The following is a 13,167-nucleotide window of genomic DNA, read 5'->3' as shown; positions in this document are numbered from 1 at the left end:
GGCTCTTACGAATATCTAGGAGCGACGAATACCAAAGATAAGATGCCGACAAAAGAAAATAGATGGAGGCTGATAGGCACATGAAGCATGTCATCTAGCTAAAAGAGTGCATCACAGGAAGGCAGGAGTATGCTAATATATTAAAGCAGAAAAGTCAACAGGATTAATAGATATTCTCAGGGCACTTCATTATGGACACCCTTCAAACCCAGAGATCTATGGATATACAGTGGTAGAAGAAGAAGAAGAGTTTTTGATTTGCTATCCCGCTTTATCACTACCCAAAGGAGTCTCAAAGCGGCTAACATTCTCCTTTCCCTTCCTCCCCCACAACAAACACTCTGTGAGGTGAGTGGGGCTGAGAGACTTCAGAGAAGTGTGACTAGCCCAAGGTCACCCAGCAGCTGCATGTGGAGGAGTGGGGAAGCGAACCCGGTTCCCCAGATTACGAGTCTACCACTCTTAACCACTACACCACACTGGTACCTCTACTTACGTTCACCTCCAGTTACGTATCCTTTGGGATACGTGCGCAGCAAACCCGGAAGTATTTTTCCAGGTTTCACTGCACGCGCATGCGCAGAAGCGCTCTATGCATGCATGCGCAGAGGTGCTAAACCACACCGCACGCATGCACAGAAGCGGCACCTCCGGATATGCACACCTCACGATCCTAACAGAGTTCCAGAACGGATCCCGTGCGCAACCGGAGGTACCACTGTACGTAACTCTTGTCACCAAAGTTTTCATTTATTTTTACAAGAAAATGTAAATAAAACAGTTGGAAGGTACCTACTGGATGAGTTTCCAGCGGCTGCTTTAATAGAAGGTCTCCAAACAGATCTTCACAGTATTTTGACATTTTGTATTGTTGATATTTGCTGGGAAACAATATAGTGGGTTTTATATATATATATATAAACACGAAACACTGTTATGAATCAAAATACAACAGAGTATGGAGACTATTCTTTTCCCCCCTCTCTCTTTCTGTCTGCTTATTCCACAACTGAAAGTTATTAGAGCAAAATACATTAACCATGAATAAAAGATTAGCACAAAACCAAATACAATTGGAAAATTGATTTAAAACGATTATATGAAAGTGGCTTCCAAGTGTATTAAAGCTATTGTGTCATAGTATAAAACCCAAAAAAGGCAAATGCGACTTCTATCTGTAATTAAAGCAAGTGCTGTACTCAAGGTGACCTTGAATTAAACTTAAGCCCATTGCCTTAAAAAGCTGTCATGTACAACAGTTGCCCTACTTTAAACTTTGCCACAATTTATCTCTCAGTTCATCATGGAAATATGCAAGAGGAATAATCCTTCATAAAATATGTACCTGCAGTGATTTTCAAAGGACAGGATGACAGGATAATCAGATGTTACAAATGCTGTTTCCTTAATGGCTTGAATCACATCCTTTAAATGAGCAAAAAAAGTTACATGTGAGAAAACCAATTCAATTGCAATCAGGAACATAATAAAGAAATTGGAAAGATGCTGTGTTTTAAGAAAACCCCAAACAGATGCTAAAATAGCTTCACACCGATCTTTTCAGTGTTGACTTGTTCAATAAAATTTCCCAAACTTGGGTCTCCAGCTGTTTTTGGACTACAACTCATCCCTAGCTAGCAAGACCAGTGGTTAAGGATGATGGGAGTTGTAGCCCCCAAACAGCTGGAGACCCAAGTTTGGGAAACACTGAATTAAACTGAAGAGCAGGTTCCTCAAAGTTCTCCCTGTAGCTGAAGGAAGCTAACTGTGTCAATAAATGACGCATCTTCACTAATGCTTTGATCCATGCAGACCACTCTATGCAATCTATTGCTACCTGCAGGACCTTGCTCAACATAAATCATACCCATTCCCTTTGCAATGATAAGAAAGGAGAATTATAAAGCCCAACAGAGCCAGAATAAATTGTTCTCCATGAAGCATGGAAGGATTCAAATGAATACTGCTGCACAGAAGCATTTGAGTGGTCAGTCATAAGCAAGCTATAGTATAACAGAGGGGAAAAGAGTGAGCTCTTTATATGCTCTTTCCATACTTGGGCAGAACTGCAACATTACACATTAGAAGGAGTTTACACAACTTGCAACTGAATTCCTGGCAAACCAAGAAAATTATTGTACTGACCGACCTGTGGTTTGACCTTTCAAAATTCATTACAGGTGATGTTTACCTTGAAAAGAATGTCTGTACACATTGCCTTTCCGTGAGTTATTATCGGTTCCTGGTCTTCACCTTTGCCATCCCAGCAATCGAGTTCGACACACCTGCAAACCAGTGAGAAATAAGTACTGAATCCCCTTTCCGTTGCTAAAGCAACGGAATTCCTTTCAAGCTATCTGCCATAGCGACAACAGTGGCTACTTTGAAATGCATTCTATATGTGCATAAGCCATATGAGAGAACAGGATTCAGTATTTTGACCTTTTTTTTAACCTTGATTTGAACTGACCATTGAATGCTATGATTGTGAGGAGCACCTGCATGCTGGAGTCTGGTTGTGTGTACACAAGTGGTGTGACTTTGGTACAATGGCCCCACTCCCCTCCTGCTTATGGAGTCCCTTCTTGCATGTGGCACATGAAGGAGACATTGTTCTCAGATATTGGACATTCACAGTGAATGTACATGTAGTTAAGGGTGGGATCTAAATTCTATCAAATCGAAATTAAATCAGCCTCTCTGCAACGAATTCAAATATGAATTGTATAAATAAATGTGAATGCAGATTAATTTAGATACGGTATAAGAAAATAGCCCTCAAATGCAGGTGGCTCCGATATAATTAACATTTTCCTTTGCTGCAGTCAAAAGCAAATGCAGTCAGATGGCAAAACCAAACCCTACTTTGCTCATTGTGTCATTTATTTAAAGGCATGACTGCAAAATTTCCACAAGTCCCCTGAAGAGTAAAATATTGCTTTCAATATTTAAATCAGTTTGTTGTATATTTGTGTGTCATACATGCAATATACTGAGTCACATGTAGTAGCGAATCAGATGCATTTAATTAATTTTTATAGTATAGCATCTCTCTAAAATATTCATTTGAATAATTGTGTACATCTGAAAACGCTGGCAGCCTTGAGATAAATTAAATGGTGTAAATAGGTTTGGATGGATGCAATAATGGAATACTGAACAGTATAGTTTGTGTAAAATATGAAGGGATTTATGATATGCAAAATGAACCATGGAAAGAGAAGAAGTCAAGTCATTGATATCTTATGTAAAATTACTATCTTAAACTGTAAAACAGAAAACTTAATAAAAATTATATACAAAAAATATATATTCATTTAAACCACCAATGTGAATGTCCGACCTGCATCCGGCTAAGAGGACTTGTCTATACATCTCCACAGATGATTTCCCACCAAACTGCCTTCCAGTGAGATACGTGTTATGGGAGGAGCTAATGAAGTAGTGAGCCAAGGGTTGTTCCATTTCTTGGTATAGTTCTAAGCGGTCCAGGAAGACAGGGGCATTCTCATCGGACATCAAGTACCGGCAAAACCCATCACTTGACATGAGACCTGAACACATGAAAACATAACATTATGGATTCTGTGCATTCATGCTGAGATTTAAAACACACATGAGAAACGCTGCATATTAAAATCAGGGGGCGTGGGGGCAGTCCAGGGAGACTTTCAAAGCCTCTTCCAAGATGGGGTATTTCAGAGTGGAATATGAGGGCAGACATGCAAATGGTCAATTCTGTGTCCAGAGCAGCAGTCTACCGGCTCCATCTGGTACGCAGGCTGCAGGCTGAGACCCTACCTGCCTGCAGACTGTCTCGCCAGAGGGGTGCATGCTCTAGTTATCTCCCACTTGGACTACTGCAGTGCGCTCTACGTGGAGCTACCTTTGAAGGTGACCCAGAAACTGCAATTAATCCAGAATGCGGCAGCTACACTGGTGACTGGGAGTGGCCACCGAGACCACATAACACCGGTCCTGAAAGATCTACATTGGCTCCCAGTACATTTTCAAGCACAATTCAAAGTGTTGGTGCTGACCTTTAAATCCCTAAACGGTCTCAGCCCAGAATACTTGAAGGAGCGTCTCCACCCCCATCGCTCAGCCCGGACACTGAGGTCCAGCTCCAAGGGCCTTCTGGCGGTTCCCTCACTGTGAGAAGTGAGGTTACAGAGAACCATGTGGAGGGCATTCTTGGCGGTGGCGCCCGCCCTATGGAATGCCCTCCCATCAGATGTCAAGGAAATAAACAATCAGATGTCAATGAAATAAATACCTGACTTTTAGAAGACATCTGAAGGCAGCTCTGTTTAGGGAAGTTTTTAATGTTTTATGTTTTATTGTGTTTTTAATATTCTGTTGGGAGCCGTCCAGAGTGGCTGGGGAAACCCATCCACATGGGTGTGGTATAAATAATAATAAAGTATTATTATTATTATTATTATTATTATTATTATTATTATTATTATTATTATTAAGGCTTTACAACTTACCTCCACACTCCAGCTTGAGCCTCCAGAAGCTCAAATTGGGAGCACAGGAGCTGTCTGAAAGCCCTTGCAAAAGCCTCATTGAAGTAGTTCACAGGCATGAGCTGCTTCTATGTGTACTTCTGCCCAGGGCTCCAATCCCCACTCAGCTAATGAGCAGGAATTAAATCCTGTTGTGCATTGACTGCACAAACCTGTTCCCTTCTGGACTAGACAAGCCTATGTGCTGACCCAGCAGAGCTCTTCCCAGCTTGTTAAAGCTCTGACCGTGTTTTTCGGGGCCTTTGCAAGTCCCAATAAACCACGAGGTATGAAATTGCAAGACCGGAATCTGAATCTCTGGAGCCAACCTTATAGGCTCCTCGGGTCAGATCCATATCACAATCTTGCTTGGCAGATCCAATTTGACAGCTGGTTGGGGTTTCAAAGCACCACGCAGGGCTTGCAACATCTTCTGAACGTGGGTAAATGAGGTTCATTGGAGAGTACTAGAGACTTGGCAAAGGTATTTTTTTTACTGAATCCTCCACGTGTAAGATGGAAATAACTGAGTCACCTCAATGAAGGCTTATTTCAAGGAGGAACAAGATAGGATGATGTTCACACAAAGGTTAAGATGGATCTTGCAGAAAACAGTACATTTTATAGAAATGATCAAACATTTATGATCTGGTTCTTACCCTTGCTTTTTAAATCATCATCTGGCTCATACGTCTCAATTATCTGCATTGCTCGTTTGGGATCATAGAACGGAAATAAAATTTCATTCAGCCGAGGGTCTCGTTGATGCTAAGATTAGAGGGGAAAAACAGGATTTAGAGGGATAACTAGAGTACAGCTTTACTCCTACAGACCTCTTATTAATGAGAGCATGGGAAGGGGACAGATAATTAGTTTTAAAACCAGAACACAATTGTTCAATGCATGTTTCAATGTTTAGGTTTGTTTTTTTTTAAAATCCAACCATTGGTAGCTAAATTATTAAATATTCTCAGTATAATTGTATAACATGTATTAATGTTGTTCATACACAAGAAACACATGCAGTGCGCATTGCAAATAATTTATTGCCCCATTTCAGGGTTCCTTAATAATTTCCTCTCCCCTTTCCTGAAATCTGTTTTAAACAATGGATGGAACTAGTTCACTGTTATCTATTTTAAACTTCCATGTACAAAACTACTACTGCTTTTATCCAAAGAGGAAGCCGATAGATAAAGAACCTTAAAACCATACTGCGTTCCATTTAAGGAATTTTACACAATCAATCAATAACTTCATCAGCCTTTTAGGTTCCTCTGGCCACATTTCAGGTTATAAACACAAACAAAGCTGATGTTATTGGGAGCAAACATTGACATGGAAGAAGGAAATTGTTACTAAGTAGAAAGATGACGTCAGTTGTCAATCTTGCCCCAAAGAAAACAAGAGTAGGGCTCAGGTTACTGGCCAAAATTTTAAATATCAAAGATGGGAAGAACTGCTGCCATCAATTTTACTTTCTTTTTAGAAGTAGTGATATAAGATATCTCACAGAAAGAGGGCCCACCTCATTAATATATCGGTCACTTAAATTACAAAAGCCAATTTTATCAAGCACATTGCAATGTAAGATACTGAGTCTTGCAGTAACTTATGCTTGCTAAGGTTGGGCTGAGACAAAATGAAAAAAAGCATTATTATAGTATGGTGAATTTGTGAGCAGGATCTGAACTATGAGCAACAGAAGGAATTAGAGATTATTTTATGGTGGTTATGATTTGAGAAAGAGAAGACAGGTTGCAGCGAGGGGGAGAAATTAAAAACACAATGGAAAACAGGAGAAGTCGACAAAACCCAAGAAAAAATTATTAAGTTTTGGTGTGTATATGTGACATTTTTGAAATTTAGCAAAATATAAACTGCAAAAAAGCACACCTTGTTTGCTTGAGTGAGAGGCGGCACATAAGAGAAGACATTTCAGGGTGAGAGACTGGGAACAGAAAGGAAAACTCCCAGGTGAGAGCTGGGAAGATCCATCACTTTCTGTGGGTAACAAGGATTAAGAGCAAACTAAGGCCTGGGGGCTGGATCCCGCCCAATCGCCTTTTAGATCCAGCCCACGGACGGTCCGGGAACCAGTATGTTTTTAAATGAGTAGAATGTGTCATTTTATTTAAAATGCATCTCTGGGTTATTTATGGGGCCTGCCTGGTATTTTTGCATGAGTAGAATGTGTGCTTTTATTTTAAATGAATCTCTGGGTTGTTTGTGGGGCATAGGAATTTGTTCATTTCCCCCCCAAAAATATAGTCCGGCCCCCAATAAGGTCTGAGGGACAGTGAACCGGCCCCCTGCTGAAAAAATTTGCTGACCCCTGATTAAGAGCTACCTTTGAGAGTGGACTCCGTGTTTTCTCTTTCTCTGTTTTTGTTTTTATTTAGATTAATTTTTTTATATTATTGTATTATGAAAAGTGTTAATAAAATTTTATTGGGGGGGAGAAGGGCTGGGTAACAGTGGATAATAATTTTAGCTGGCTTATGGAACAAAATAAGACACGTTCCACTGAGACTGGGTAATGCTAGAGAAATTGGAAATGAAAGTGTTATCATATGACAGTTCATTATGTCTGTATGGGCAATGAGAAAGGAAATGACTGACACCTGTAGTGTCACCTGCTCCCTCAATGATTTATTATAAATGGCTGTTTGGTAGTGAGAATAGTGAACCACTTTACTGCCTGGGGAAATGCCAATTTAACAAGGTTGTGCGATCTAGTGAGTTAAAGCGGCTGTGTCTTATGATGAAGTATGAGACAGACAAGCTCCTTTGCATTATCGGTCTGCAGAAATGAAAAAATAACACAACACCAAAATGCAAAGTAAATGTGACATTAAACAAATTATGAACATGTAATCCATTGAGTTTAAACCACATACAAAGTTTAATCACAGATTTACGGCATTCTGACAAAGTTGTTACTTGATGAAGGATGCAGAGGAAAAAGATGTGTATTGTTTTCATTTCTGTAGCACTACCAGCATGCACGGCACTTTCCAGAGAAAAAGGTCCCTGCCCCAAGAAGCTTACAGTCTAAAATTCAACACAGTAAAAACATCAGAGGGAGAGATGAGGAAGAAGGGGTGAATGGGGAAGCAATATACAGTTCTTTCAGTTACACTTGCTTAGGCTTAATTCCAGGCTCAGCAAGGTATGGGAACTAAGGGACGGTGCCAAAGCCTTCATGGGAAAGGTGAGTTTTGAAGAGTGATTCATTAAGGAGTTCTAGGATGGAATTCCAAACATATGCGACATCCAAGTATAAAGGGTGGAATAATTTGTTGGAGCAGGCGGCTTTCAGATGGTGGAGGATGGTGAAGCTGGAGCAATAAAGCTCACAGGTGAGGATATATCAGGATATAAGAAAACTGAAGACCAGAGAGATGACTGGAGTTTTTGCCAAAGAGACAGGAAGGAAAAATAACCCCCTAGCAGTGGGACTTTCTTCCAAGAAAGTGTGCATAGAATTGCATCCTTAATTTCATTAGATGAAACATGTGAATTGTGTAATAGCCAGAACTATTGTTGTGAATTCAGGTTTATTTGCAGGAGACTTCTAAAATTCTAGGGCTTGAACTGCTATTGCCTCAATTCTGCAAGATGGCCAAAAATACCTCAAATCGCTTCTAAGAGACTAGTCTCCACTAACAATGTGGTATTATTTGTTTGTTTGTTTGCCTTCTAAATATGGCCCAAAGTGATCTACAAAATAAAATCAATTAGCAAAAAGCAGCTACAGTTTTTTAAAAATTGAGAAGATGAGTTTTAAAAATGGGTTCAAATTAACTACTAACAAAGAGTCTACAGAATGTAAGGGTTTTACACTGTCATTGTTATTCAATGGCGAATCAGGCCCAAAATGTGCTGATCTAACAAAAGATAAGTACATTTCGGCTGGGAGATTTCTAAGCATATGCAAGCAAAATAAATATGTAACTATAGAAATCCTTCAACTAAAGTAAGTGCCCAGCTGTGAACTTCACTTATGAGAGTTTCAAAAATTGAATGCAGAGTGCCGTATGTTGCAGATCAACAGTTTCAGAGTGGACAGTCTAAGAGACATCTGTTGTAATTTCTTAAGTATTTTGAGGTTCTGTTCTTCATAGGGAAAACATTCATTGTGTTTACTGCCTAAGTTAATATTAATTTTTAACAGACATTGACAAATCAAGACATGCAATAGAGAATGCATCATCTCTTAAATCGGGTCCTCCCTTAAAGAGGGCACGTATTGCGGTGAGACCTGGATAACCGACACCCTGTGTTGTGGGTGGGTACACTTGGTCAGCCACAACACCCGATTGGTAGGTCCCTTGAAGCTGGGTACAATCTGGCCAATGGGACGCAGTCCAAATGGTTCGAGGGACCTATTTATGCCCATGCACGTGACCCAGAACTTCCTCTTTCGGTGCGTGCATTTGAAATACCCGCCCACCTCTCCCTACTTTTAGGGCTTGTTGCGCTTGACCTTGCTATGCCGTCGTGTGTCATCTGTCATTGGGCCAGGGGTACAGCAGGAATTTTCCCCACTTGGCTGATTGGCTGGTGCCATTTGGGTTTCGCCTGGGCTCTGGTTCAGGTGATAGGGATGGGAGAACGCTCTCGTCATCCCTATGTGGAGGGTATTCCATTAAAGGAATCCAGGGACTCGATGGTTTGGTCAACCACTGTGAGGGGGTTGTGCCCGTGCCTGAGTCCAGGGGGACATTTGGGTGGCAGAGTTAGCCCTTTCCCGGCTTTCCGCTTATCCAGGTGTTCACCCTTGGCTGACCTACGCTGGTGTCCTGGGTCAGTGCTACCTGCATGGCAGGGAGCTAGTTGAACCAGAGCCTATGCAACCAGTCACTTTTTGTAATCAATAAAGTTGTGGCCTAAATTCTGCCAAAAACCAAACCAAAAATTTGAGTCAAATGTGAATTTATTTAGGGGGGAGGTTTCTGGGTCTCAACACGCAATCTCTGCTACAAGCAGTCGCACTGAAAGTTACACTGAATTCTTGGATATCTAAGTTAAAGCTGATGAAATATGAAAGCAGCACAACATATGCTGGTCCCTTGCTGAGTTTCACATAAAAATAGAATGTCACCATGCATGTAACTGCATGTGCCAACAACAAATTCATACCGCACATGGGCAGTGGAAAGGTCACCATCTTCAGTTCCAATAAAATACTCAAAACATTTGAGTAACAAAGAGGGGCAGTTTCAGTTATTGCAACAACTGTCCCCTATCCTCACTACATTACACATGAACTCCCAGTATCAGTTCACAGATAGGCAATGCAGGAAAACAGAAGCAGAACAGGAAGAAGCAAGAAAACCCTGAGTACTTGTAAACAAGAAATCATTGCATCCTTCCCGCCATTAAATATTTTTCTGAAGATTTTTACATTCTCTCCATGCTATCCAATTTAAAACTTCATTGCACCAGTCCTGCTGTATCTGATCAATGGTCTATCCCTCGTCGGTCACTGTTTCCTACAACTATGGTCTGAAGTTGCTTCTGTCTTGTTCTAAAGCTGCCAACCATAGTTTCTCAGTTCAGGCAACACCAGAAACGATGGCCAATTTGAGACTTCATGGTTTAACTGTGGCTCACTGCAAAGGGAGAATGACTGCTTGCATAGGTAGAACACTTGCATATCTCTCGGCTTTAATAATATAAGTGAAGATATGATTTTCTGAATGCAACCAAAGCACATCTGATAATACCTGAGCCCCGTCTCATCCAAAAAAGATTTGGGGGCATTTCATTTCAAGAACTTCTGGCTTGTTCATGTACAATCTGTTTCTGGGTAACTCTTACGACCCACTCCTACTTCAGCATTATGTAAGTTGCTAATTAAGCTTTTCTTCTGGCCTGATTTAATTTGCTTTGGGGCAGATATATTGACAGCCTTCTTTCATTAAGACTGTAATAACCAGGAGGCAGAATCTGTAGAACATGTCCATCTGTTTTATAATTTCTATGCTGGGATTCAACAGTATATGACTGGTCCTTTACTGACCAAACTAATGTCAGTTCCATTTTATGTTAAATATCCAACAGAAGATAAAAGCCCCAAAGGTGGTGACTAAATCTCTATCAGTAACAGGGAGAGCACGAAAACAACTGAACACTTGAAACTAAAAGGAACATCTCCAAGGACTAATGAGATTGTTATAATTGCATATGATTGCTTTTGTTTTGCACCTTTGAATCCATTTTGTTCTGAGATTCCTATATATTGTATGCTTCTTCTTTTTTGGTCTATTGGCTGAAATAAATTAATTGATCGTGCAATACCTTCCAGATAGAAACTTAATTAGTTCCGGGGGTCTGTATGTACCCCAAAAAGTCAGTATCTAGAGATGCTGCTTCTGTGCACACACATAGAATGATAGTGGGCTTCTGCGCATGTGCGCGGCATGCAGAGCACTTCTGCGCATGCGCACATGTATACTTCTGGGTTTGCCGTGTTCGCAACCCAAAAGTTACGTTACCCAAAGGTAACATAGCCCGAGGATCCACTGTATAGAAAAATTAAGCAATCAGGCCTAAAAACTTTAAAGAAGGGAATGTCCTTGAACCTTTCATTCAATTAAATTTATACTAGAGAAAAGCACTTGAAACTTCATAGATGAGGTTTATGGTGAAAGGAGGGTTCTATTCTTCACTCCTTGCTGTTCTCCCTTGTTTTCTGATTTTCCTCTCACTGCCCAAACCACTCATGGTTTTCATATCATCAGCACTCCTGAATCCTCTCTCCGTTACTTAGGGAAAAGAGCACTGGAGATGGAAGAGCGGCAGAAAGAAGAGTTGCTTGACTTCATCTTAAAATGGAACCATCCTAGAACGAACAAAAGTGGCTGAGCATGGGTCAATGGCAATCTTTCCGTAATGAGTGAGAGAGGATGTGACAGGAGCTCCAGCAACTGTAAGGAGAGTAGGGGCAGCCCCCAAAGTGAGCGAATGGAAATATGGTAGGCAAAACAGTCCCTAAAACAACAAGAACAGCACAGCGATGACTAAAGGAGGGTGAGATGCAATTTATCTTTGACACAATCCCTCTTCAACCTTTTTTAAAAAATAAAATAAAATAAAGCCCACCCTTCATCATGCTTGAAACAGGACACTATGTAACAGAAATAGAACAGTTGACTATTAAGAGTTAGCTGAAGACAAATGAATTGCAGGCTATACTTTGACTCAGCCACATAAATATCATGTGTACTCATCTTAACACATTTATTAATAAAGGAACCTTCCATGAAGAACACTTTTCATCCAGATATTTAACTCACTAAATACTACATCGTCATCAATTTGCTTTTGGAAAGGACATACTGCCAGTGCCATACTTCTTACAATTCATCAGAAAGCATACTAGGGGGGAAACACTGCATCACACTTTTTTTTGAAACAGCAAATGGGCACTAAGAACTCCCATTACTACATGCAGAAGCCCAATTCTCAATCTCCCCTCTGCTTCCCCATCAATATTTAGAAGGATTGGTCCAGAAACATTTGACTCCTAAAAGCAAAAGATCACCTCAGTTAAAATTACATTGGATATATTGACAAAGCAGTCAATAACACACACACACACACACACACACACACACAAAACAGCTACACACTACGGCAAGTAATCAACGCAAGCAATTTGCAAAGCCACATGAAGAAAGCACGAGAATGTATCAAGATGGAGCTGATTTTTGCACCTGGGTATTGCCAAAATGGAAAGATCAGCGGATCAAAACCACAGCAGATGGTAGCATGGAACATGCAATGAGAAGAAGCAAGCCACGGCAGACAGACTTGTATGGTAGTTAATGTATGAAAAAGCTTACTTCATTTAGAAAGCTCACTAATTGGTCTACCGTTAAATAATCAGTTTTGTCTCCATTGCTGAAAAGAAATTTATTAGAAAAAGTAAGTTTTCATATAAGATGCTACAGCAGATATGATTTACATGTTGACATTTTTTTTTATTTTCTCAACACAGAACTAATATTCTACCACTGATCTAAGCTTTGTGTTTTCAAAGCAGTCACTATTGTAATGGTAATATTAGCTGTTTTCTACAGAACAGGAACTTTTTCTCCATTTCATTATTTAACAGATAAAAGGGATTAACAAACCAACATGTAAGTCTTCCACATTAAAATCTTAGTGTATGAAATTTCAGACATTAAGACTTTCTTAACCTAGTTAGTTTACATATTGTGTTAATAATTTAAAAAATAGCAGGTTAATATTATAGGTTAGTAAAGCCAATTCAAAAACAGTTCCTTCCAGGTGTTTCTCTTAATGCAAAAGATCCTGAAAAACGCAGCCTGAACATTTACTTTGGGTAAATCTTTGTAGAAGAATGTAGACCTGACTGCTAATATTAATATGGCAAAAAAGTCATGGCACAGTAATATTTATCATCCTTGGATTCAGTAATCAGAAAATTAAATTCATTTTATATTGCGATCAACTTACATTTTCCTAAAAAGATCCTCTATATCAGTTCGAGGACATATCTTCTGAGTCAGTTCATAAAATTTCTCATAAGTAAAGGCCGAAGGCTCTATTTCATCATTCTGAAAAGGGAGAAGAAACATGACTATACTAGCCCCCAAACACTTCCATAATATTTTACTCAACA

The 13,167-nt window shown here is 40.0% G+C and overlaps 1 protein-coding gene across 15 annotated transcripts in view; it reads right to left on the bottom strand.

Moving 5' to 3' along the window:
- The window catches only part of PLCB4 (phospholipase C beta 4), a 236,956-nt gene that overhangs the window by 51,966 nt on the left and 171,823 nt on the right, over window positions 1–13,167 (bottom strand). For all 15 annotated transcript variants that reach the window (XM_081856853.1, XM_081856849.1, XM_081856850.1 and 12 more), the window contains 7 exons: window positions 13,002–13,102; window positions 12,365–12,422; window positions 5,171–5,279; window positions 3,344–3,554; window positions 2,192–2,285; window positions 1,346–1,425; window positions 797–881 (listed from right to left, as the gene is read on the bottom strand). In XM_081856853.1, coding sequence (XP_081712979.1) covers window positions 797–881; window positions 1,346–1,425; window positions 2,192–2,285; window positions 3,344–3,554; window positions 5,171–5,279; window positions 12,365–12,422; window positions 13,002–13,102 — 738 coding nt within the window. The remainder of the gene's footprint in view (window positions 1–796; window positions 882–1,345; window positions 1,426–2,191; window positions 2,286–3,343; window positions 3,555–5,170; window positions 5,280–12,364; window positions 12,423–13,001; window positions 13,103–13,167) is intronic.

This window comes from Podarcis erhardii (genome assembly GCF_964252035.2).
Source record: "Podarcis erhardii genome assembly, chromosome: 3".
Lineage (NCBI taxonomy): Eukaryota > Metazoa > Chordata > Lepidosauria > Squamata > Lacertidae > Podarcis > Podarcis erhardii.
The sequence above is the reverse complement of the archived record's forward strand: the minus strand, read 5'-3'. Positions and strand labels throughout refer to the sequence as shown.